The sequence below is a fragment of the Trachurus trachurus genome (assembly GCF_905171665.1).
Source record: "Trachurus trachurus genome assembly, chromosome: 15".
Taxonomy (NCBI): Eukaryota; Metazoa; Chordata; class Actinopteri; order Carangiformes; family Carangidae; genus Trachurus; species Trachurus trachurus.
The window spans coordinates 22,611,951-22,626,863 of NC_139906.1; the positions used below are offsets into that span (position 1 = coordinate 22,611,951).

General features: G+C 43.2%; 1 protein-coding gene across 4 annotated transcripts in view; it reads right to left on the minus strand.

Moving 5' to 3' along the window:
* Nucleotides 1-14,913, minus strand: part of ate1 (arginyltransferase 1) — a 52,571-nt gene that overhangs the window by 30,902 nt on the left and 6,756 nt on the right. Inside the window, exons 6-8 of one of the 4 annotated variants that reach the window (XM_083988204.1) lie at nucleotides 12,121-12,335; nucleotides 7,759-7,887; nucleotides 1,528-1,560 (exon numbers count right to left, since the gene is read on the minus strand). In XM_083988204.1, the coding sequence (XP_083844330.1) occupies nucleotides 1,528-1,560; nucleotides 7,759-7,887; nucleotides 12,121-12,335 (377 nt within the window). Of the gene's footprint in view, nucleotides 1-1,527; nucleotides 1,561-7,758; nucleotides 7,888-9,320; nucleotides 9,450-12,120; nucleotides 12,342-14,913 lie in introns of all 4 variants that reach the window. The other 3 variants (XM_083988205.1, XM_083988202.1, XM_083988203.1) reach the window with 3 other exon arrangements.

Genomic DNA, 14,913 nt, shown 5'->3' on the forward strand with positions numbered 1-14,913 from the left:
CAAACAAACAAGTCAGACAAACCTGGCTCCTAATTAGCTGCAGTTGCATTTTTAAGTATGCTGTTTGCATACATTTGTATAAATGCTGGCTTACATGTGAGCTGATCAACCACACAGTATGCAGGTCCATGTGGTGAGTGTCTGTGTGTGTATTTTAATAGCAGCCTGATTGGAGACAGATGGAGGCCAACACGCAGAGGTAGCTCAGAAAGCCATGCATAACAACTCTGAAATGGAGAGCATTTGGAGAAGACAGAGAGAGAACGAGATCAGAAAAAGGAATAAAAACAAAGTTGGGTGAGAGGAGGCCAAATGAGTGAAGACAGCCCCCGAGCCAGGCTGAGAGGAGGGGACAGTGAAGGCAGAAAGATATGTGAGGCCACGGTACGTGTGCATACGTGTGTGTGTGTATGTGTGTGCAGACCTGTGTAATTCACTGTGCCTGGACGCCTGCCTTGACGAGGTGATAAAAGCTTGTTTCCTATAAACACTAATGATGTTCATTAGTGAAGACCTGAGGGGGCCCACAGGGCAGCAGAGTGACTGTGTCTGTGTGTCTCTGTGTCAGTCAGTATGCGTGTGTGTGTGCTCTTGGACCCCAATCCTGTTAAAGTGGCTGTTATAAGTGCCCATCCTGGGTCTAATTGCTGGTGTAATTATCCTAACCCAACACGTCCACTGGTGTTTCTGAAGGCAGCAGCTCACTGGGCCTGCTAAGTGCTCAGTGATGCCTGACTGCACCTACATCTCACTCACCCTAACCCTCAGTGACCACAGGCAATATGCACATCTTAACTAGGAATCCTCTTCCAGATCGCCATCAACATCCTTTGTATTATAAATAGCTTTTTTTTGTATGTAAATAGATTACCAGGAAGATTTTTTATCAATTAATGCATCAGAAGATAAAATCAAACCTCAAACTTCCCATGGAGTACTTCTTCTTTTTTTTTCTAACTAGGCCAATGGCCATCTGTTCGTCACAAACTGATGCCCATGAAGTTGCCTCATCAGGCTGTAATCTGTACCACACCACACAAAGTGAAGAGTGTGTGGTGTGTCCCATTCTGTCAAGGGCAGAGGAAAAGGACTGATCTGAAGACCTTGTGCTGAACACAGACGCAACGCAATCTGGACACCACATTTCACCATTTCCCTCCCTCAACACCCCCCCCCCCCCCTTTCACTTCGATGGGGCTAAATTAAAACCCCTCCAAAATGAAACAAAAACCCCCTCCTGAATCCCTTAACCCAGCTCTCAATCCAGCTGGAGGGCTCTTGAAGAGATAGAGCAAAGGTGGGTGGGTATAGGTATGTGCTGCTGGGATCTAGCGTACATTTGAAGGAGAACTAAATACTGGAAAGCTGGATATTTTTAAAAGCATTATCTTCATCTATGACAGTGTTTTCCCCAGGGGATGACCTTGTCTTTGTTGGAGTAAATCACTGTGGGTAACACATATGGATGAAAAGAGACATTAAAAAGGGGTTTTATTAAACTGTCAACAGGCCAAAGGAAATACATACCTCTAGTGGTGAATCACAGAGAAATCTCCGGAACTGTGGAGAGAGAGGGGGGGGGGGGGCAGAGAGAAAAACAGTTAGTTCTCTGGGTCACCAACCTTTTTGAAAAGGCATAAATGAAAACCATACATGCCTCCATTGCTGTCCTACATAGTTTATCCCTCTCTGTTTTCTCCTTGCTCAGGTGTCACATATCAAATCCAGCCCCCCACTCACAGAGGGGCATAAAAAGGAAGATTGTATTTTCACAAATGAAAACATTTAGCCTATCAACCACAGCTCACAGTCCAGGGAGGACATACTGACAGCTTAAATATGCAGCATCACTGATGTCAAAATAGCCTATTTCTTAATACACTTTAAAATGCACATCAGATATCAATTACCGGGGGACTTTACGTCTGTGGAAACATTAAATCTTTCTTCCATTCTCTCTACTATTTCCTGTGCTCCTTCTTTTTTTCACGCCAGAGTTGAGAGCAGTGTGTTTACAGATGAGCTGACCAGCAGGACTGGAGGACAAACATAGCACGCTTCACTGTTTAGGGCCAAAACCATTGTATAATGAGAAACAGGCGCAACGGAGTAGTGATGGACAGCTTTACTCAGTCTATCTCACCCTCATGCATGAAATAAATGATGTAAAATGGCTCATAAAATAAGAGGTTGCATAATGACACTGCTTATTAACCCAATAGCTTCCATTAATAATGTGTTGCTTTTTTCTTGGTTTACCTCACTCAAACCCAGACTCCAGCTTGGATTTGACTTATACAGGCTTATTAATGGGAATATATTTGACAGAAACTGCCAATAGTTGATACTTTGAACAGATTTGAGGTATTTCATGACCTCCCCAAAGTTCTACTAATTCACAGTTTGTTTTTTCCTGGAATCTTGTTCTTGTCACAGTGGAAAACAGCACTTTGGAAAGTTAAGATCTACATTTAACAACATGGCGGAAGTAAACTAGATTCAAATGTTGCATATACAAAGCTGGTTTGGGGTTTTGGAACGCAAAGTGTTTTCATACTACATTTTACATGAGACTCCGCACGCACTGTGAAATTCTTGGACCGGCGCAAGACGGACGAAAGCGAAAACATTTGCCAAGAATGTTTTCATTGATCAAGAATGAAAGTCGGGGGTTTGAAGACGATACCATAAACGGCGATCCGGCTGCGTTATTCCCATAACCCGCCGGGCAGCGTCCGGAAAACCGAAAGTAGTAAATGCTGGCCGAGCCGACCACTAAATAATAATAACAAAATAACGATAAAGACAAAACGATATATTTATCGAAAATGGACCCATTAACAATGTAGATTCATCCACATTAATATGAGACTCTTTTATAACCAAAAGCAAACTCCTCAGGGTCTCTTTAAGTCAAATTATAAGAGATAGCAATTAATGTGGTGTTTTTTTTTATTTATTATGCTTAAAGCAGAAGTAAGCAAACCGGTCGTTTTGGCTAACTTCGTTAGTTAGCAGCCCCCGCCCTCGTCATGGATCTATTGGTCCTCGTCCCTACGTCACCACATTCATGCGCATCCCTTGGCTGCACACACAGCCCTTCATGCCGTTCTCTCTCCTCATTGGATAAAGCTTGTAGGATACAAGGAAGTATACAAGACGTTTTCTCCTCGGCTTACAGCAGAGCAGAGTGACTGACAGACCTGTGTTTCGGACCAAACACTCTATGTAAGTGATTGCCGTCGGAAGATATAACTATTTAAGACTTATATTAACACAAATATTCCGCTTACTTCTGCTTTAATTTTTACTTCATGTAAAAATTGTGGGGAGACATGTATATTTTGGGTGTTGGGGGTGTTATGTATGGGTGTGTACTCTACAGGCATGCAAACGCACATCGACATGTGGGTTGTTAAACTGTTCTGCAATTAATGTTACAGTTGGTATCTGCAGCAGGACTGTACATAACGATAAATAGACAAGTCTAAGTTATGTGTAATGCAGCTCTGTACTGCCATATAGTGGTGTGGCCATTCCCTCTCATTACAACAAAGATGCTGGAAAATCCCACAAGCACACCAACGTCCCATGTGTATGTGTGTCTGCGTCTGTACACAGCAGTACAGCTAGTAATAGTGATGACTGCTGAAGGCATGGTTCACTGGGTGGGACAGTCCTGGCTTAGATGCAACTCAAAGTCCTGCCAGTAGCCTGAACTCATCCAAAAGAGTGTGTTTCTCCATTTGTCTGCCACAGCTGATGCGTGTGTTGGTGACACTAATACAGTGTTCTCCAACACGGGGGTTGTTTTGGCAGACGTGAGCTAAAGAATGATGCACTGTCATCTGTCATTTCTATTTTACCTTTGCCTGAGGCAAACACCCAAACAACCTTTGCCTGAGGCAAACACCCAAACAGTTTTCACTGCCTCTTCAAACTCGCCCACTCCAGTTGGATTCTCATCAGAAAAAATGACTGAATCCATAAAATATTAGTTAAGCTACAGTCATAAAAAATAAGAAAATCTATAAAATACAAGGTTCGAACGCAAAACTTGCAGAACAAAAGAAACGACTGGTGCATTGCAACAGTGCACATAGTTCTTGCTATGAGAGGTGTTGTGCTGAGCTGCAACAGACTGCAACACACTGCCTTCACCCCCAATTCAACCCCACACCTGGATGCAGAGGAGGAGAGGGAATAGAATACATACATATCATTTAATGTAAATGTATGAAAATTACATTCACCTGCTGAACAGAAAAAGATTTTGCTCAAATTTCACACTTTTCATGACCAATATGGAAATCAGGCTGACTACATCTGTGAAGCCGACAATGATCCTTGCTCATGCGAAAAAATTCTTATCGAGTTCTCCACCTGTGTAACCAATGCCAGTAAAGTGTAATTTTCCACTCCTAACTCTGCAGTGACTACTGCTTTGCCAGTCAACAAATTACCAACAGCAAAGCCTCCCAATGTGCAATACTGCTGAGGGGCACAAATGAAACTTTTGTTTAAACCTCTCTCTCAAAAAAAAAAAAAAAACTGAAAAAAGTGGTTTACCAACAGCTGCAGTTATTAGATGACATCATTTATAGAGGCCGTGCTACGACACAGGCTGCTGAGAGCCTCCTGTGGACTTGGTAGTAAAGCGTTGTGTTATTTGATTATTTGATTAGTAGTCTACAAGTGTGTGAACTTCAGTGCATGTGTCATGATACGTTTTGACACCTATGAGGACCATCATCATCATCATCACCGGGGGGGGGGGTGAAGGGGCTGCTGGGTAATCGCACGTAGGGGAACAAGCAGTGGAGCACGGCAGCCCTCCACTGCTGCTGTGTTAACCTTGCTCTGCTGGGCGAGGCCGCTCTCCTGGAGCCTGGCAGAGTTGACCCCTCTCTGGTCACTGACAAACAACAGACCACACAGTTCTGACAGCCTGACACAGACACACACACACACACTCACACTCTGCAAGACACACAGACAGTCTCGTATAGGCACAGTCACTCTGGAGCCAAAGACAGTGAGAGAACAAACATGCGAATACAATCTCAGCTTCCTCTCTCCCTCTATCTCTAATACAACAACACATATGCCTGTAAACGGAGCCGAGGCCAGAGTTCCTTCTGGAACGCTCTCATCACCAACACATGGAGTCCATCACTTCCTCTCTAACTCTCCCTTTCCTATAGTAAACACTCATCTGTGTACGATTAGGAGGGCAAGCAGCCGTTTCATACACACACACACACAAACACACACACAGAGACAAACACAAGCTGTCGTGTCTTCACTCACGCACAGTACAGTACATATAAACGCACACATCTGCTTAAACCTAATTGCCACTTAAACCCCTCGTCACTGTGCACTTTACTTGCTCAAACTGCTGTGCTTATTTGAGCGACAAGGTGCTTGTATTCAGTCTCACATTATAAAACAATAAAAACAACCCTAATACAGTGTTTTTTTCTCTTTGGTAAACTTCTGCTGACTAATCTTTGTTTATCTCAGAGTGTATAAAAGGAGTTTCAGGAACCTAGCTGCAAGCAGATCTACAGTGATAAAGCTGCTTACAGAGGCTGGTATTGAATTTTTCATTATTGTGCATAAGCATGTTGCAAATAGCTTGAGGATAATCTGAGCCAAAAGTTATTTTTCCATATACTTCTTTCCCCCCGTTTTTCTTCCATGTGTCTTGGTTGAGGCTCTAGCCATCAAGAAGAGTAAATACAGATTTAACAGGATTTGTATTCCTGAAAATGAATGCCACATGTGCAGGAACTCAGAGTCACGGCTCAGCACAACAGTTAAGAACAGTAAGTGTGAGTGAGAGAGAGATAGTGTGTGTGCGTGTGCGCGTGTGTGTGCGCATGTAAGTCTAAATAATTGCATGTATGTGCTTCAGCTCTGTCAGGGAACCAGGATTGGTTTGTGGAAGGAATAATGTCTGGCTCTGTTCCAGTCATGGTACGACAGGAAATGCATGCATCCTTAAACAAATAAGGCCATTCCGCTGTAGGACATCATACTGTCTAATGATAGTACAATTTTGGCAGGGTTATTCAACTTGCACAAACACACAATCTCTCCTTTCACCTGGCTCGGAGCCAGGTCGATGGTATCCCACTCTCTGTCCCAAGGTAATACTTTAATAGATTAATAAATACCTCTGTAAATACTACATGACCCAACTTCCTAGGTAGCTGCAGCAGGCCTAGAATGGCATGGCACCAGAATGTGCCATCACCACATCAACAATGTGTTTCCCATTTCTTTATGGATGCCACAGGACAATAGGGGGGAGGGGAGGGGGGGTTTGAGCTTCTGGGAAGAGAGCAGGGGTGTTCACCAGGAGCTTGACGGGTAAGAAAATAAAATCAGCAGCGTTTACTACTGTGGGCTGAGGCATGGATGTCATAGTCGTGAGTCCAACTAAGGGAAAAACAATAAGGTTACATTTATTTGAGTGGTAATAATTAGGGCTCAGAAAAGTATTTAACTAACCACAGTGATCATGGAGAGCAACAAGGGATCTCTGAGTCTGATTTTTAAAGTGATACAACTGCAACATGTTGTGAGGCTGATGCCAGGAGGATAGACTTGATAATAATGCTTGAACTGTATATTTGTATCATCTTTATTAAGCCCTGTCAAAATGAAAAGACAGTGTTACACTCATTTCTCTATACCAATCCCTTAGGAAAAGACGTCAAGATGAATTACAACGAATGTGCTCACCTGTAAAAGTAATGGACCTTAGTAATGGATCTTAATTCACTGTGCTTTATAACTACACTACATTCAGTCAGTATCCAACCTGGAAAGACCATCAATAAAAAAAAAAAGAACTTTACTTTCTGGCAGCGCAACAGACAGCACAACTGTTTGTGCAGCTCCACACCTTTTTATTTTTTTTAGATGTTATTCCTCTAGTTCTTGAACCCATCCAATCCCAGTACAGTTATAAACCTAAAGCTGAAACTGCACACAAACACCCACAAACACACTCCCTATTAATAGAGGTGGTGTTATGGCACTAGGAAAGAATCTGCCACAGTCTGCCCAATCTGACAGTTTTTATTATTTATTAATTACCTTACTTTTACAAGCTGGAGAATTCAGTAATTTACTGAGGCCTGCTGGCAGGAGGCTGGAGAGGGAGGTTGTTTTTCCAGCCCTGAGGGACAAAAGGCCCTCTCAGGTTAGTAAGGATGTCCAGCAATTCTGCATCCTGACTAGACTTTATTTTCTCCTCTTTTATTTATATATATATAAACACCGGAGAAAAAGAAATGTGTGTGTGTGTGTGTGTGTAATTTTCGATATTATTTACTGGGCGTTATAAATTAAACCAAATGGCTCTATACTTGGTTACTTTCCGTTTCCTGTTCCCATTCATTCCCACAATAAGTCTTATTCACTAGAATAAACTAGTGAATATGTTGTTATATATTTTACAAAGTTTACAGTTGTGGTTTTAACATTACAAGAAATGAAGATGAAGATGAAGATTACAAGAAAAAATATCAACTGTGCAGTAAAAGCATTTTAATGATCCTATTTATTTACTATGCTTATTAAGCGCTACATCCAACACTCCAAAACCCAAAAGATTTTACGTCAAAACAACATAAAACCAAGAGAAGCAGCAAATTCTCATGTGTACTAGGTTGGAAAATCATTGCAGTGCAGTGTAGTGCAGTGGAGCCCTAAAGTAGGTGCAGAATAATAATCATGCAGTACCTCGCTCTCACTACATTCGCTGGGGTCATCACCATGAATGGCCATCTGGTAGCGGGCGTACAGTGCCACCGACTGCTCAAAGGATGCTGTGAATTGAGGGTCCTCAAAGCTGACCGGCACTAGCCTCACCTTCAAGCACAGGTTGTGGAGGTAGAGGGACGGTAGGGTGGAAGGAGGTTTTATTAGGGTTGACAATGAATGCAAAGACAGTAATAAGAAAATGAATATAAAAAGAAGGGGAGGAAGGACAAGAGGCTCCAATGAAATGGACAGAGCAGGAATCAGTAGGAGAGGTTTTACACAACACTGTTATTCAAGTGTTTTGGCATTTTAGGGATCACATCAGTCTCCTAGTCCTCGGGCCCAGCTGGTAACACAGCTGGTCTGTTTTGAGTTGGAAATTTGATTTAGTGATTTTATCGGATTGCTGTACAAGAAGGACAAATGAATGCAAGAAAACAATGGGATTCTAGGAGACTGAGAGCGTGTTTTTAAAAGAGTAAGATGAGAGGCAACTTGAGGATGAGGCTAGTGCACTGCCCAGCTTTTACCACAGATCACATGGAGAGGACTGAGAACTTACGATTCAACAGTCGTGCGTGTAAGGTCCGGAGCAGCCGAAATCCAGACTCTGAAGCGTCTGAATAGATCATCTCAGCTAGACACACAGACTCTTCTCACACTACAGACTCCTCGAGAAGGTAAACAAAGTCAAACAGACTGCACGCACAAAGACAATTAAGATCTCGTTACCATACCATCTAATCCTGAAATGAAATGAGATTCCAGTTTACACAAAGGGGGCTATCATGAGGGTAGGGTGATTTGGAGGGGGGGGGGGGGGGGGGGGGGGGGGGGGGGCACACAGACGAGGTAAATGTGTGAAGGCCGGGTGGGTTCAGCTGACGAACTGGCCCCCCAAAATTCAAGACTAACAACCCTGCTGGCCGACTGAGGGCCAACTCTGACACCTGGAGAAACACTGCTCTCAACCGTGGCGTATGGAAACATTTTCCCCTCCATTTCCTCTGCCTTTGACTCACACTCTTATACACATACACTCTGTTTTATACTAACATGTTAACGCTTTTTTTTTTATTCATACAGACATTTTGGTTTTTCCCCCCTGAGGCTTAATGTTGCAAAGTTAAAACACCAATTATTTACCAGTTTTTTTTTGTTTGTTTAGATTAGTTTGTTTTTAGTTTGTTGTGATTCAATATTTTTCCAAAGTAAAAAAAAAAATCAAACATCAATGAATTAAAGCATAACTTAATGAGTAATTGTAACTCGATTCATAAAGAACAACTGAAAATAAAGCAGACAAATCAAAAAGTATTACTATGTCTGTTGCATTTGTTTAAAAATATTTTTTAAATCACTCCTAGCACTTAACAACAAAATTGGATCAATGATAAATTTGAATCTATTGTATGATTGAATGATTCAAGTGAGATGACATCCTTTTGATGCCCCTGTGGGTACCCACACTTGTCAGCCCTCTCCCTCCCTCCCTGGGTGCCCCTAAAGCAGGTTGACCTACGCGCCCCCCACCCTCTGACCTGGCTCTCGGAGGGTTTGTCAGGAGGGTCCTTGTGAATGGCCATCTGGTAGAGTTTGTACACCTGGTAGGAGGCGTCGAAAGAGGCTTTGAACTGCGGGCTAGGGGGATTGGAGCGCACTAGCCTCACCTTCAAAAAGAATATGGGCAGACAAGGGTTAATATCAAAATAGAAAAGAAGTGCTGAGAGTAACATAAGTGGAGATTCAGAAAATGAAAAAAGAGGAACAAAATCAAAGAGAAAAAAGGCGTGAAAGAACTGTGAAAAAGGAGAGAGACTGACATAATCTCACCCTCTTGTAGCCAAGAGACATGGAGAGTTTTAACCATTTAACATACAAATTAAAAAAAACATCCAATTAGGTTTATCATTTCATTTTTAGTTGAGTGCTCGTTTTCACTGATAGCAGCGTTATCTTGATAAAACAACAATACAATGGGGTGAGTTATGTCCATCTCCATAGTGACATAAAAATGTAAAATAAAAAACATCTGTTGTCATATAGATTGTGGTAGTTGTCAAAATGCAGAAATAGTCATTAGCCTATTTACTGCAGTGTGTGTATGAACCCATTTCCAGTGCTTCACCATGTCATATGAGGCTGAGGCTTTATCCTTCATCCTGATCATGTCCAACAGAAACTGGAGTGTGCTAATCTGCAAGTTGCCAGATGGATGAATCCCCACATAAATGTTAAAGTCGCATGACAGATTTGAGGTTTATTTGTACCATTTAGGCACAAAGATACTCATGCATTTCTTAATGTTGTCCATGCAGTGCTATGATCAATCTTAAGGCGGATCATAGGAGAAGCCTGCGACAGAGAGAAAATCTGGCTGAGTGTTGCTAATGTCACAATATCTACAGAGGAATTCAACTTTCTCATCCTCTGGCCCCATTTAATTAACCGTCTTCTTCGTTTGGAAGCTTTTGTTGGCCACAGAGGCTTTGCCATATGAATCCCCTGGACGGACAGGATAGAGGAACTGAACCTGGGGTTTGTTTGAGTTGGAACTAAGTGGGTCTCTCTCATATGACCACTTGGCATCCACATCCTTTAGTCAAACAGAGACGTCGGGCCTCTCACAATGAAAGGACAACGCTCAAGTTCGGTCTCTTTAATTTTGTACTAAAGCTAGAGATATATTTTGATAGACAGAAATCCTTTTGGTGAACCAACAGTGCAGAAGATAGTGGACAGCATTGAAATGAAATTTTTACAATTCTCATAACAGTCTTGAAATGCAACACCGGCAGTCTAATGCTTAACCACTTTAAGAATGTTCACATCAAGCCTCATCATACCAGTAGCTTTTGTTTGGCTTTGATTAAAATGAAAGATCATGTTTTCCCTCTTTGTCTTTAACTGAGCCGCGTGCTTCGCTGAACCTAAATCTTTCACTACACCATTATAAAGTAATATAGCAGCAGAGCCGTTGTGATAATGAGAAAAGTGCGGTGACAGTAGACAATACACATGAGGAGAACAGTGGGTGAATAATTCCACTCTCTCCTGAGGCGCCTGAGGGGCTCTCAATCATGTCCTCACACTGCCCCCTGGTGGTGGACAGTAAAACCACAGCTGCATTTAAAGCCCAGGACAGAGGTAACTTCAGGACTGTACACACATCTGCACCAGCCTCACCTGCCACTGTCGCTCATCTCTTTGTTCTGCATTTTAATTACTTCATCAGCGTCCCAGAAAACGGATTTTACAACAAACATGTCATAAGAAAAAAATTGTAAGTGAGCCGTTTCACAGTAAGGTGAGCCTACGGCGCCACCGAGGCAGAGAGATGCTTAATCACCGAGTTTCCTTTTCCTGCCTGTATTTGTTTTCAAAGATGTCACAGGTTATCTTCTTCTCATCAGTCAAATCGTGTGTGAAATATGTTTAACAGATGTGCTTATGGTGAAACTGAGCTACACTGCATTTAATTGCTCTTGTGTAAACATCCATGCTGCGGTGCTGGTGTGAAAGCTTCTTTAAAACGCAGTCAACAGTTGAGAAAGCCAAGACTCAGCATCACACATAGACTGATTAAGCTGCGTATCATCAGAATTATCCTTTTGCCACATATTCTTTAATAAACGCCACGTGCGTCATATGCAAGCATCTCTCAACTATTTCACTGAAAAAATATATAATTAACCTTCATTTGCAAAGGATAACCTTGTGTTTATGCCCACTTAAGTGAAATTGAACCATAATTGCAGGCAAACAAATTAATCCAATTGAAAAGAGCTGACTGGGAGGAAGTGTTGGTCTAGTCTCAGGGGCTGGGGAGCGCAGACAGACACAGCCTGGTTCATCACTGCATCTGGCTCAAATCTTGGTAAAGACCAAGAATGACGTTACACTACCAACCTCAGCTTGAGGCTTTCGCCAAGGATCTTTCTACATCATTCTGCTTCCTGCCAAAAGTTCATTTCCATGTCCTCTCTACCGGCTGAGCTGGGAGCTGTGGTTTTAATGTCATCAGCAGGGTAACGCGACCCAGTTTGTGTGGTGTGCCTGTCATTTGGTTGAGTTCGTACTGGGAAGGGGTGGTTTTTCCACTCTGCCCTGGCCAGCTATCCTCTCAGCACATATAAACACATGGTGAAGTCACTGGGACTAGGGAAGAGGGCTCTGTGAAACCAATTTTTTTAAGCTGACTGAATCCAAACATTAAGGAGACAGAGAGCTAACCCAACAACACCATCTCTTAATGAAAGCTGGAATCGTCATAATTGGCTAATGTTTATTCCAAGTCAAATAAGAGGAGAAAAGAAAGCGCTACTCTGTATTTCTGCTCACCTCAAGGCAATGTGAGGAGTCGTCAGGCAATGACTCATCGATGAAATCTTCCAGGGTTTTGGCTTGGTTGGCCTGGGTGGGAGTGCTTGGGGTAGGAGAGACAATAGAGGGGACCCCATCCACGTGTTGCCTCATCTGCTCTTTCTGAAGACGTCGCTCCTTCCTTAAGTCTTTGGCCTTCCGACATGGTGGACGGCTAGGATCTGCTCCCATCCCTGTAGCTCGAGAGAGAGAAGCCAGAGGAGGAGGGGATGAGCGTGTCTGTGAGGTTGAGAAATTCCTGAAATAGCTCATTAACCACTTTTAGGATGTGAATAAAAACTTTTGCTTTTATGCCTCCTCCTAAAGGAGACCTAACACAGCGGTATGAAAAGTGGTAACTTCAGCTTCTGGCATTGATGAGTCACAAATTCGGGACAGATTTTGCGAGCCTTGCACCGTGGTTCTGATGGATTTTTCCCCTACCCCCTCTGGGCAAAATGGGCTGCCATGTTTGCTTTAGTGTACCCCCTGCCGAAGAAACCAGTCTCAACAGGGAGAGCCCTATGGAAGTCATTTTCTTGTTTCCCTGCCCCAATAGTCTTTACATTACATCATTGCTTAGGAGGCTATAAAACAATATGGTCTGTGGTAGTTAAGTCCAAGCAGTTAGCAGCTAGCTAGTGCAGATTTGTGAAAGGAAGAGAAGAAACAGGGGGGCAGAAGACATAATGAATCCAAAGGTGTCTCATGGGCATTTGATTTGGTAGCTCTGCTCGCCACAACTCAGGTTGCTCCTGACAGAACACACACTATACACTTCTCCTCTTCTCCTCTCTCAACATTGCTAACACCAGCATACAGAGAAGTAACTCGGTCTCTCCCGGTTTCCCTCTCTCAGTCCCCCTCCTCATGCTTCTGCTGCCTCCTCCTCCACCACCACCTCCTCCTGGGCTCTTGCCAAGCCCTCCAGCTCCCCGGGCATCCCATGTCAACAGTTTACACGCCCACATCCTGTTTGGAGCAATAAGGAAACGAGAGCCATTTCCTGCTTGTCCTATTGCCAGCCACCACCATCAGCTCACTGACTAAGTCTCTCCTCCGTCAATGTCACAAGGAAGAGAGGGACACCCGGTCCTGACAAGCGGAGAGGGAAACTCTGGCACTGGCCAAGGTTCACTGGCAACGCTCTGCTTCAGCTGACTCAAGTTTTCGGACCTTTATTGTCGACCCGTAAGGCAGCTCCTACCCCTGTGAACAGTGGGACAAAGTTAGAGAGCTGTGCAGATTTTATTTCAGTAGTTATTATCGCTAGCGGTTGAGTTTGAATTTTTTAGAAGGACTTTGGTTTGATTCTCGCTAGATTACTGTATCATATTCAATAGAATAAAAAAGCTGGAGGCCCTGAACAAGGGAAGCGTTTCCCAGATATAAACACACAACGCTGGGAGTTATAGCTTGGTCAAATGGTTTTCCTGTCAGAATAAACACAGCAAAGTCAGGAGTAACTAGTGTCTGGACTGTGTTCATCACACTGACTTGGCCACAAACAGATCCACCTTATCCACGATCAATCTGCCCACGTGCCTCTCACCCTGTAATCACACGCTCGCTACACACACACACACACACACACACACACACACTTCTCTTTCTCTCTCTCTAACACTCACACAGACACAGGTACTCCTGAGGACAGCGTATGCAGCCATGGTTAAGATAAAGTGTGACAGATCAGTTCCTGTGGAAGACAGATGCTCCCGCTCCAGCAGTTAGCACTTCATAAAAGCTATGACACTCTCCCTCCCTGCTTCCCCAGGCACAAATATGACTCTCACAATCAGAGTAAACTGGCTCCAATTGTGACATACTGCTTTCTTGCATGTAAACACGCAGAGTCACAAAACTAATTTACCGTGGGAGGAGGATGTCGTTGCCTATAAGCAGCCGCTGAAATACTAGCATGAGGTGGATGCAGTGACATTTTATGAGAACGGGACTGTACGCCACCAATCTGTCCACTCAGCTGACTTTAAAATACCATCACTGCTACCATTCTGCTTCCTACAAAACCCACACATTTGGCTCACCCGCCAACATGCCCCCACTTAAATCAATACCACAATCTGCACCAGCAGCATACTGATGAACACAGTTTTTACTTTTCCAAAAAAAAAGCCTGACAAAAATCAACGTTTAGTCCATCTGTTGATTCAACAAAATGAGTCCCGTTTGGGCAATTAAAATGTTTAATCTTGTATTTCATGAATAAATAAATAAATAAATCCAGTTCCCTGGATTCATCCAGACTGATCTTAATTTCAAGGTGGACTACAAATAAATCCGTGCAGGTTTCACCACTTTTGATTTACCTACAAAGCAGACCCCGACACACCTTCCCAAAACACAATGCTCCATATGTCCTTCTGTACATGTTTACCTCTGGCTTTATGTACGATATATGGCAGATGGGGAGCCATGTTTTCTCAAACTAGACCTGGAACCTGCCCAAAGCTATAAAGCGCTTCAGTCATAAAACGACAGGAAAGATATGTCCAGGTGTTTTCTGTTGGAGGTGAATAAGGGGGTGTGGAGAACCTCTGGCTCAACACTGTAAATCCTCCTTGCTTCCTCTTTGCTCGCCTCCTAAAACAGCCTGTTATTTCTGAATGTCTGGGCAGGAGGCGTGTGGTGCTGATACAGGTGGAAGAGCAGAGCGACACTGGCACTGCTGAAATTCTCTGTACAGTATGTTTATACCTGTATCTTGCCTGACTTGTGCCAGCACTGAGCTTCCTGCTCCAATATACAGCC